General features: G+C 39.5%; 1 protein-coding gene across 1 annotated transcript; it reads left to right on the top strand.

Annotated features, from left to right (window-relative positions):
- Positions 1-5,071: 5,071 nt before the first annotated feature.
- LOC132143402 (arginine and glutamate-rich protein 1-B) lies at positions 5,072-10,499 on the top strand. Its single transcript, XM_059553582.1, has 4 exons — positions 5,072-5,668; positions 7,508-7,733; positions 8,660-8,743; positions 9,602-10,499. The coding sequence occupies exons 1-4, from the start codon at positions 5,340-5,342 to the stop codon at positions 9,764-9,766; spliced, it is 804 nt and encodes a 267-aa protein (XP_059409565.1). The 5' UTR covers positions 5,072-5,339; the 3' UTR covers positions 9,767-10,499.
- The last annotated feature ends 1,097 nt before the right edge of the window (positions 10,500-11,596 follow it).

Raw genomic sequence — 11,596 nt, 5'->3', positions numbered from 1 at the left:
CATAGCCTGTGGCAGTCGGGGACGGTGCCTCTGGGATGGCAGACCGGGGTGGTGGTCCCTCTTTTTAAGAAGGGGGACCGGAGGGTGTGTTCCAACTACAGGGGGATCACACTCCTCAGCCTCCCTGGGAAAGTCTATGCCAGGGTACTGGAGAGGAGAATCCGGCCGATAGTAGAACCTCGGATTCAGGAGGAACAGTGTGGTTTTCGTCCAGGCCGTGGAACACTGGACCAGCTCTATACCCTCTACAGGGTGCTGGAGGGTTCATGGGAGTTTGCCCAACCAGTCCACATGTGCTTTGTGGATTTGGAGAAGGCATTCGACTGTGTCCCTCGCGGCGGCCTGTGGAGGGTGCTCCGGGAGTATGGGGTCCGGGGCCCTTTGCTAAGGGCTATCCGGTCCCTGTACAACTGGAGCAGGAGCTTGGTTCGTATTGCCAGCAGTAAGTCAGACTTGTTCCCGGTGCGTGTTGGACTCTGGCAGGGCTGCCCTTTGTCGCCGGTTCTGTTCATGATTTTTATGGACAGAATTTCTAGGCGCAGCCAGGGGCCGGAGGGGGTCAGGTTTGGTGACAACACGATTTCGTCTCTGCTCTTTGCGGATGATGTTGTCGTGTTGGCCTCATCAAGCCAGGACCTTCAGCATGCACTGGGACGGTTTGCAGCCGAGTGTGAAGCAGCTGGGATGAGAATTAGCACCTCCAAATCCGAGGCCATGGTCCTCAGTCGGAAAAGGGTGGCTTGCCCACTTCAGGTTGGTGGAGAGTTCCTGCCTCAAGTGGAGGAGTTTAAGTATCTTGGGGTCTTGTTCACGAGTGAGGGAAGGATGGAACGGGAGATTGACAGACGGATCGGTGCAGCTTCTGCAGTAATGCGGTCGATGTACCGGTCTGTCGTGGTGAAGAAAGAGCTGAGCCGCAAGGCGAAGCTCTCGATTTACCGGTCAATCTACGTTCCTACTCTCACCTATGGTCATGAGCTTTGGGTCATGACCGAAAGGACAAGATCCCGGATACAGGCGGCCGAAATGAGCTTTCTCCGCAGGGTGGCTGGGCGATCCCTTAGAGATAGGGTGAGAAGCTCAGTCACCCTGGAGGAGCTCAGAGTAGAGCCGCTGCTCCTCCACATCGAGACGGGTCAGCTGAGGTGGCTCGGGCATCTGTTCCGGATGCCTCCTGGACGCCTTCCCGGGAAGGTGTTCCGGGCGCGTCCCACTGGGAGGAGACCCCGGGGAAGACCTAGGACACGCTGGAGAGACTATGTCTCCCGGCTGGCCTGGGAACGCCTCGTATCCCCCAGAAGAGCTGGAGGAAGTGTCTAGGGAGAGGGAAGTCTGGGGTTCTCTGCTTAGACTGCTGCCCCCGCGACCCGGCCCCGGATAAGCGGAAGAAGATGGATGGATGGATGGACCATAGCCTGTATAGTCTTTTAAATGTAAGAATTTTCCTAGTTTAATCTCTTGAATAAACACTGAATATGTGGGAGTGTTTACTTTATACTATTTAGTCTTCATATGAAACTTAAAGTGTTTGTGCTTGATTAATAGGCATCATTACAAAAATACATATGAAGAGTTTATTTGCAAAAACAGATGACTGCATTTTTATTAATTTTCATAAATCATTATTTTTTTTTACAGTGTTATGCTTTTAGTGTGTTTTATGTGTTATCTGTGTTTTATTTTATTGTATTATATATTATTATTTAATCAAAACAGCCCAGCTGCAGTTTAAAAATAATCTGAATGCAGGATTTAAAAAAAACAAACAAAAAAAAACATGATTTTTGAACATTTTTAAAAACGACTCTTCATATGGAACTTAACGTTTGGGTTTCAGATTTGCTTCTCGTGCGTATGCTGCTGACGTAGCCCCATTTGGGAGGAGTTAAGTGGCGTAATTTATGTGAACTGAACTAATTGAATTTACACTCGGCCGAATCTTGCAGTAGGTTTATTTGACCAGCAGGTGTCAGGGTAGTGTTGCGTCATTATTATTAATTTGAGCTTTAAAAAATGCATTATTAACATGGATTTAGTTTTAGCACCTAACCTTCCAAAAGCAATTAGCCTAATATCAGCTACTCATGAATGTTGAACATAATTTCTTGATTGTCATAATTGTCATTATTGTCACAGCCTTCAGTTTTTCAGTAATTACTAAACATGTTGTAGCTGTGTTGGAAAGCAAACGAAACACTCAATTGAACGTAACTAAACCTCATTATTAATGACAACAACAACAACAACAACAACAACAATCATAATACTTACTAATATAATTACAAATTAGTAAAAAACTATGATAAAATAATATTAATAATATAAAAATAATATCATTTTTCTTAAAGTGTATTCAAGAAGAATATTCAACCTTTCTCCTGCAATATGTAGCTTCAGCCTTTTTATTTTGGCACTTGAGTAGATTCATTAAATATTCTGCTGTTTTCATTCATAATTGATGGACATGTCTATTGCAGACAAGGCCTGTATTACAACCCGAATTCCGGAAAAGTTGGGACGTTTTTAAATTTTAATAAAATGAAAACTAAAGGAATTTCAAATCACATGAGCCAATATTTTATTCACAATAGAACATAGATAACGTAGCAAATGTTTAAACTGAGAAATTTTACACTTTTATCCATTTAATTAGCTCATTTAAAATTTAATGCCTGCTACAGGTCTCAAAAAAGTTGGCACGGGGGCAACAAATGGCTAAAAAAGCAAGCAGTTTTGAAAAGATTCAGCTGGGAGAACATCTAGTGATTAATTAAGTTAATTGATATCAGGTCTGTAACATGATTAGCTATAAAAGCTTTGTCTTAGAGAAGCAGAGTCTCTCAGAAGTAAAGATGGGCAGAGGCTCTCCAATCTGTGAAAGACTGCGTAAAAAAATTGTGGAAAACTTTAAAAACAATGTTCCTCAACGTCAAATTGCAAAGGCTTTGCAAATCTCATCATCTACAGTGCATAACATCATCAAAAGATTCAGAGAAACTGGAGAAATCTCTGTGCGTAAGGGACAAGGCCAGAGACCTTTATTGGATGCCCGTGGTCTTCGGGCTCTCAGACGACACTGCATCACTCATCGGCATGATTGTTTCAATGACATTACTAAATGGGTCCAGGAATACTTTCAGAAACCACTGTCGGTAAACACAATCCGCCGTGCCATCAGCAGATGCCAACTAAAGCTCTATCATGCAAAAAGGAAGCCATATGTGAACATGGTCCAGAAGCGCCGTCGTGTCCTGTGGGCCAAGGCTCATTTAAAATTGACTATTTCAAAGTGGAATAGTGTTTTATGGTCAGACGAGTCCAAATTTGACATTCTTGTTGGAAATCACGGACGCCGTGTCCTCCGGGCTAAAGAGGAAGGGAGACCTTCCAGCATGTTATCAGCGTTCAGTTCAAAAGCCAGCATCTCTGATGGTATGGGGGTGCATAAGTGCATACGGTATGGGCAGCTTGCATGTTTTGGAAGGCTCTGTGAATGCTGAAAGGTATATAAAGGTTTTAGAGCAACATATGCTTCCCTCCAAACAACGTCTATTTCAGGGAAGGCCTTGTTTATTTCAGCAGGACAATGCAAAACCACATACTGCAGCTATAACAACAGCATGGCTTCATCGTAGAAGAGTCCGGGTGCTAACCTGGCCTGCCTGCAGTCCAGATCTTTCACCTATAGAGAACATTTGGCGCATCATTAAACGAAAAATACGTCAAAGACGACCACGAACTCTTCAGCAGCTGGAAATCTATATAAGGCAAGAATGGGACCAAATTCCAACAGCAAAACTCCAGCAACTCATAGCCTCAATGCCCAGACGTCTTCAAACTTTTGAAAAGAAAAGGAGATGCTACACCATGGTAAACATGCCCCGTCCCAACTTTTTTGAGACCTGTAGCAGAAATCAAAATTGAAATGAGCTCATTTTGTGCATAAAATTGTAAACTTTCTCAGTTTAAACATTTGCTATGTTATCTATGTTCTATTGTGAATAAAATATTGGCTCATGTGATTTGAAAGTCTTTTAGTTTTCATTTTATTAAAATTTAAAAAACGTCCCAACTTTTCCCGAATTCGGGTTGTAGATTACATCAAGATCCTCAACGCACTTCCTTCAGTCAGCTAGGCTCATTATCAAATTTGTTTAGAACATGTAATATGATATGATAGGCCAAATGAGGTTGATTGCATCAATAAACCAATTATCCACATTTACTGCACCTAAAAACAGTAAGCAAGAAAAGAATCCATGCTGTCTAGCTATTATTGTAATTCTGTGAACTGTTCAAAATTCCAGGGTCAGATTTTTTACATTTTAAAAGAATATCAAAAATAATTTTTTTGAAAAATACAGTTACAGTTAAGTGTTTTCCCTCTAAATACATTTTAAAACGTTATGTTACATCACCATTATACTGTCTTCAGTGTCACATGATCCTTCAGAAATCATATTAATATGTTCATTTAGACACATAATAAAAAGAAAAGACACATTTCTTTTTATTATTCTCAAAACAGTTGTGAAAACAGCTATACTGTGATTTTTTTTAGTATCAATAAAAGTATCGTTTTTTTTTTACTGTTCATATTTTTAAAAGGTTGCTTTATGTGTAGATTGTTATAATAAATATCTCTTTTTAATAATAATAATACAAATGTTAATTTTTTTTTAGTATATGGTTTTTAACATGTTGTAAGCTAATCTTTGAACAATAATTATGTATGCCTAATTAGCCTATTTGTTTGCTATATATTTTTACAAAATCTAGCTGTGTAACATGAGTTAAAACATAATGACGAGCAACAACTTATTATAATTATAAATTTTATAATTATAAATATAAAAATTATAAATATAGAATTATAAAATGCCAGGAGTGATGACTCAGTTGTGAATCGGTTCAGTGAACGAACTGTCCAAACGATTCACCCAAATGAAGGGACGTCTCGTCTCGTCTCGTTTCTGCTCCACGCCAGTTGATGGCAGTGTTCACTATAACTAAGTAACGATCGTCATAACATAAGAAAAAAGAAGAAGAAAAGAAGAAATTGCATTCTGGGATTTGAGATCAGTCGTCCTCCATCTTGCTTTTTTAACCATACAAGATAAGTGGTATCTTGCAGTTAAATGAACAAGTTGTTATTAAACAATTTATTTGTAAACTACAGTTTCGCCTTCAGGGTTACTGTCATGCAGTCTGGGCTGATTCCTTAAGTGTGCGTTTCGGGGCTTGTTTGACAGACGTTCAGGTGCTTGCACTCTTCTATCCGATGCTCTAGAGGTGTCCAGTCTCCCGGTTTCTGTTCCTGAACTCTACCGGTGTGTGAAATGGGTCGTTCGCGGAGCCGCAGCTCTTCCCGCACCAAGCACTCCAAAAGCAGCAAGCACAGTAAAAAGCGAAGCCGCTCTCGGTCCCGGGACAAAGAAAAGAAGAGGCGCTCGAAGTCCCGAGAGTCCAAACGGAATCGGAAGAGAAATTCTCGCTCTCGGTCCAGATCTAACACGGCCGCGTCTCGCCGGGACCGGGACAGAGCCGTCACTCCGCCGGAGAGAATCGATATATTCGGCAGGGCGTTAAGTAAGAGGAGTGCTGTAGACGAAAAGCAGAAAAAGGAGGAAGAAGAGAAGAAAGCCGAGATGGAAAGACAGAGGAGAATGTGAGTACCTGCACTTTCCACAAGCAAACGTGTCACAGATGTAAACACCACCTGAACAGTGTGAGCCACATGAGGACCCTTACTCTATCGTATTCTGGGTAGTATGTCGAAATGCCATGTATATGCATGCATTTCAGTGCAAAAGTACGTCTTTAATGTGACCCTGCTTGCACCACAAAACCTGTCAAAATGGGTAAATGTTTTGAAATTCTGAATCTGAAAGCTGAATAAATCAGCTAGGACATAGAGATACAACTATTTTCAATTCTGGAATCTGAGGTTGTAAAAAAATCTAAATGTTGGGAAAATTGCCTTTAAAGCTGACCAAATGAAGTGCTTGGCAATGCATATTACTAAGCAAAATTTAGGCTTTGATATATTTACGGTAGGAACACAACATATCTTCACGGGACATGGGCAGATTCTTTGCATAAAAGAAAAATCAATAACTTTGACCAATAGTGGTGGGCAAAATAGTTTGAACACATGGCATATTTAAGAGGTTTCAGTAGTTTTGGTTGAATTGGCCATTACAATACCCATAAAATGAACTATTGCCGGTGTCCTGATATTTTATCCTACCCGTCAGATTTTCCTACACAAGTTTACTGCGCATGCACACATCAATATTGCAGCCTTTTTCTCATGCTGAACAACGATATTTAATGTATCTGCATTACTGTAACTACCTGCAACAGAAGGAATCTGCTGGAACATTGAAAATGATGGATTGACCCCCTCAAAGGCCAGACCTCAACAAATATGGGGCAAGTTGTAAAATCAACTGGACAGATCTACTGTACATTCAAAAGAAAGCCTTTGGCTTGAGTTGCAGAAGGCATGGGATAACATTAGTGTTGATCTTCCCAGGAAATATTGACATTATGATAGAGAGATGTGCTGCTGTAAACATTAAAGTTAAAAGTGGATACAAACAGTATGACTCTCTTCATCTAATATTAGTTGTGCTCAGAGCAACCGTCTGCATGTTTCATCAACATTTTAAAATTAAAACATATTTTAGAGGCCAAAAAAGTTCAATATCTTCAGATCTGTCAGGCGATCTAACAGTTCTGGCCACCACTATGTGTGTGTGTGTGTGTGTATATATATATATAAAAAGTGAAGTGAGTGAGTGAAGTGACATTCAGCCAAGTATGTTGACCCATACTCAGAATTTGTGCTCTGCATTTAACCCATCCGAAATGCACACACACACACACACACTGTGAGCACACACCCGGAGCAGTGGGCAGCCATTTATGCTGCGGCGCCCGGGGAGCAGGATGCCTTGCTCAAGGGCACCTAAGTCGTGGTATTGAGGGTGGAGAGAGAACTGTACATGCACTCCCCCCACCCACAATTCCTGCCGGCCCGGGACTCGAACTCACAACCTTTCGATTGGGAGTCCGACTCTCTAACCATTAGGCCACGACTTCCCGTATATATAATTACTTCATCTGACTTTGGCAAATAAATAAATTATGTGTACATTTATATTGTTTTGTGTCATTTAGGGAAGTATGCAGTAACAAATAATAACTTTGAATTATCACCATCATAAAACATGCAGAAAAGTAAAACAAGAAAGTGATTTTCAATAATTCAATTAATATTCAAAATTGATGTCAGAATCAATGTTGGACTTTAAAAAAAACCTATACAAGTGAACCACTTCTGATAAAGTGATGCTTTGTAGTTGAGTGATTTTCTGTGCACAGTGACAGATAGCATGTGCGTTGTATTTAAAGTTGTTCATTTGTGTCATTTCATAATTGCCATTAAATGTGTTTTTATTGTTTCATACTAAATGAAACCGCTGACTTTTGTCTTCCTTAGTCGACAGCAGGAGATAGAGGAGCGTCTGATTGAGGAGGAGACTGCGCGGCGCGTAGAAGAACTTGTTGCCAAACGTGTGGAGGAGGAACTGGAAAAACGAAAGGATGAGATTGAAAGAGAAGTGTTGCGGAGGGTGGAGGAGGCCAAACGCATCATGGAGAAGCAGTTGCTAGAGGAGCTGGAAAAACAGAGACAAGCGGAGCTGACCGCTCAGAAAGCTCGAGAGGTAACTTGGATGTGAACAGGCAAAACAAAATAGAAGTTCTTATTAATGCTGATTCAGTGGGTAGGATTTCCTGTAGTTCTGTTGGAAGCAGGCCTGTTTCACACCACATACACATATATTTTGCATCCCATATTTCCAGTATAATAGAAGCAAATGAAATATTCAATAAAGAAACCCAGAAATTAAATTTTTCTCAGTTTGGAGCTGCTGCATTATTTGCTGGAACGTTACCGACATGAAAGCATAACGCAAGCCTTAGAAAAAGTATGTGGTGTTAAACAGGCTTTAGCCTATTTCCTCTCAAAATTAAAAGCAAAATAGGTTTTCTTTTTTCAAATTTTAACTCTTTTTAATTCATCATAGAATCTTTGTGTATGACATAGTGCTACCATTCTGTTATCCTGAAATTTCATATTTCACCCTTGACAGTTTTCTTAACAAAACAGCTCATGCCGTCAATTCCATGAGCCTTTGTTGCGATTCGCCTGAACTTCACTATCTCTCAGTTCCTTACGGTTAGAAGTGATGAAAGTTGTTCACACTTCTGTTCCTCCTAAACACCATTTGAGCTGACTGCTCCTCAGACGACACTTCACTGTGTGGCTTTTTTCTCAGAGTGAGATGTAAGTAGAGAAGTACCGAGAACACAGGTCAGTGGTTTGAAAGAACCTCCCTTGCTGGTTGGTGGTACATTGTGCAATTAAAAAAAAAAAAAGAACACATTCCAAATTTGACCCTGACTCCTTTAGGAACGGTTTATTCGTGAGTGAAGGACAAGTTTACTGTAGGTTTATCCATGTCTGGTGAGCTGAATGTATCTTCATTATCTACTCATGCGTGTTGTTTGTTAAACTTGTGCCACTCATTTTTGGGAATAATTATGATTTGTGTCACTATGATTCCACTGAGGCACTTTACCTTTACAGGAGGAGGAGAAATCAAAGCGTGAAGAACTGGAGAAGATTCTGGTGGAGAACAATCGCAAGATAGCCGACGCTCAAGCTAAACTGGTATGTGTCGTTTCAAAATGGTTAATTAGGTGTGCTAGTAATGTGTAATTGAGAAAAAGCTAACTGATTATTGAAATTCATTCCCATTGGTGAACATAAGAGACTTCTTTAAAAAAAGAAGTTCTTAGCAATGCATATTACTAATCAAAAATTAAGTTTTGATATATTTACAGTAAGGAATTTACAAAATATCTCCATGGAACATGATCTTTACTTAATATCCTAATGATTTTTGGCATAAAAGAAAAATGTATAATTTTGACCAGTACATTTTTTTTTTTTTTTTTTTGCTAAAAATATACCCCAGCGACTTAAGACTGGTTTTGTTTGGGTGGGGGGGTGTTTTAGGGGGGGGGGTTTAGAAGACACACTTAAAGCGCTGCTTGCTGGAATGGCTTCTCTAATCCTATTTTAATATTTTTTGACAGAAATGGTTAAAAATGTATAAATAAAAAGAAAGTAAACACCGTAAACAACAGTGTACTTGGTGATCTTGTAAGCATTGAAATGGAACGGAGAATGGGGACTCAGGAACTGGCATTCTAAGTGTTGTCAAAATAAAAGTCTGAAACATCAGCCAAACAGAAAAACTTATCAGCCAATGTTAATAAAATGTTTTTATTTTTTTTAAATCTCAAATTGACTGATATATCAGTCAACTACTAATGAATAATCTTAAATTGTATGTACTTTATATTTATATAATTTATTTGTTTGGCTACAAACAATTTATTGCATGCATCATAACCCAAAAGATGACCATTCCAAGATTGCGATGCTGTGGACGCATCGGGATCACAGTTCTGTTCACATGTTGATATTTAGCTCCTACTTAATTAAATTTTTTCTGTCCTACAGGCAGAGGAACAACTACGAATAGTTGAAGAGCAGAGGAAAATACACGAGGAGCGTATGAAGCTGGAGCAAGAGCGACAGAAACAGCAGAAAGAAGAACAGAAGATCATTTTGGGGAAAGGGAAGTCGAGGCCTAAACTTTCTTTCTCTTTAAAGGCCGCTGAGTGATGAAAACAATGTGGCCAGGATTTGTCCAGACTTTCTCCAGACCACCTCTTCGTGTGAGACATTGTGCTGCAGCACAAGGTCCTCTTCGTAGGTTTCATGTGGTGTGTTTCAAATTCTCAGAACAACAGGAACAATCAGATTTGTCAGATACCCTTCATATTTTTCCTGTTTTACCTGTTTTGTATAACTGACTCTTGTATAGATAACCTCCACTTGTCCTCCATGTAATCTCTGCAAACACATTCGGTGCATTGTACGTGTAGGGACCTTGCTCGTTCATCCAAATGGTTTCCGGTTTCACAAATTCAAGGCCTCGGCAGATTTTCCTGGCTGATTTGATTGAATTGTTTTTATTTTTTTAATAGTTTATTCATAGTATAAAATAATTAGAAGGAAAGATTGACAGGGAAATAGCTTGAACTGGAATTACATCACTCTATTTTGAATAGCACAGATCATTATCAGTTAACCAGTCCAACCAAGAAGCATTATAAAACGAGAATGACCTCCTTTTATCATTTTTACTTGCAGCTAAATAATTGGCCATTCAAGAGGTAAAGTGATGCTGTTATAAATGGTACCTGGTCGTTGCATGTCAGTGAACTGCGTGTATGTTAGCGATGAGATGCTTTTAGATGTGATGGAGTGAAAGGTTGCTGATTGGCCAGAATTTGTGTTTGTGGTTGAATATTTGACCCACTTGTCAAGAATCTCCAATAAATCCATGAATGTGTCTTGTTTCTGACATTTGCTTTCATATTTGTATTAACTTGTGTAGTTATTAGGATTACATTAAACACAATTATACATAAAAAAAATCAAGTATTTTAAAATTAAATAGGAATAATGTGCATTTGAGATGTTTTGTCTGTGACAAAAGCTAGTTGTAAGAAAGCATGGGGCAAACAATTCAAAGTGTGTTAAAGTTTTGAGGTCAGGATGTCATCATCACCAAATGCTTTAAATCCGCAGCATAATTAATAGTTCACTTGACACCTCTGTTAGGTCGACACAAGCCAGAGCGCAAATACACAAAGGACTCGGGGCAGACCAAACGTTTGAAGTGCACACACATCACACCTTAACACCGATCGACATTCAATTATCTCTTACCTGTTAGTTTACCCTTTTGATTATTGTCCAAACACGCCAAGGACAATACACAAAAGTTGCCTGGGCCACCGAGCAAATGTTTCAATGGCTTATTTTCTAAATGTTTATCTATATGTATTCTGTAAGGTAATAGCTATAATTCTGAGAAAGCAGTTTTTGTCAAAGTCATTAAACGTTTGAGACACAACCCACACCCGCGGGAGCAAAACTGACCTTTAGGACTTTTTGATCTTTAACGTTACGTGAGTAAGCGGATTAATCTCGTGGAGAATGCCTTTACTACAATGAAAGATTAGTTATTTAATTTCAAACGCATGTAAGTTACCGATTATCTGGCCTGTATATAGGCTACATAGCGATATTTAGGCTAAGTACAAAATGTATTCAGAAATGAAAATATCGCCGTGGCTACCAGTAGTTTTCAGTCTTTGTCTCAATCTTTTTTTAGATTTAAACTCTCTCTCTCTCTCTCTCTCTCTCTCTCTCTCTCTCTATATATATATATATATATATATATATGTATGTATGTATGTATGTATGTATGTATATGTATATATATAAGTGTTTTTTTTTTTTTACATAACGTAATAAGTTCACTAAGGCGCTCTAGTTGGTTGCGGCCTCCCGGTTGAAAACGCCGCTTTGCGCCTCAGGTAAACTCAGGTGGTTGTTTAGTCTCCTTCCATTCGACTAGGTGTCACTCATCCAGCGTCATCC

Source organism: Carassius carassius, chromosome 7 (assembly GCF_963082965.1).
Source record: "Carassius carassius chromosome 7, fCarCar2.1, whole genome shotgun sequence".
Lineage (NCBI taxonomy): Eukaryota > Metazoa > Chordata > Actinopteri > Cypriniformes > Cyprinidae > Carassius > Carassius carassius.
This window is presented reverse-complemented; position numbering and strand designations above follow the sequence as displayed.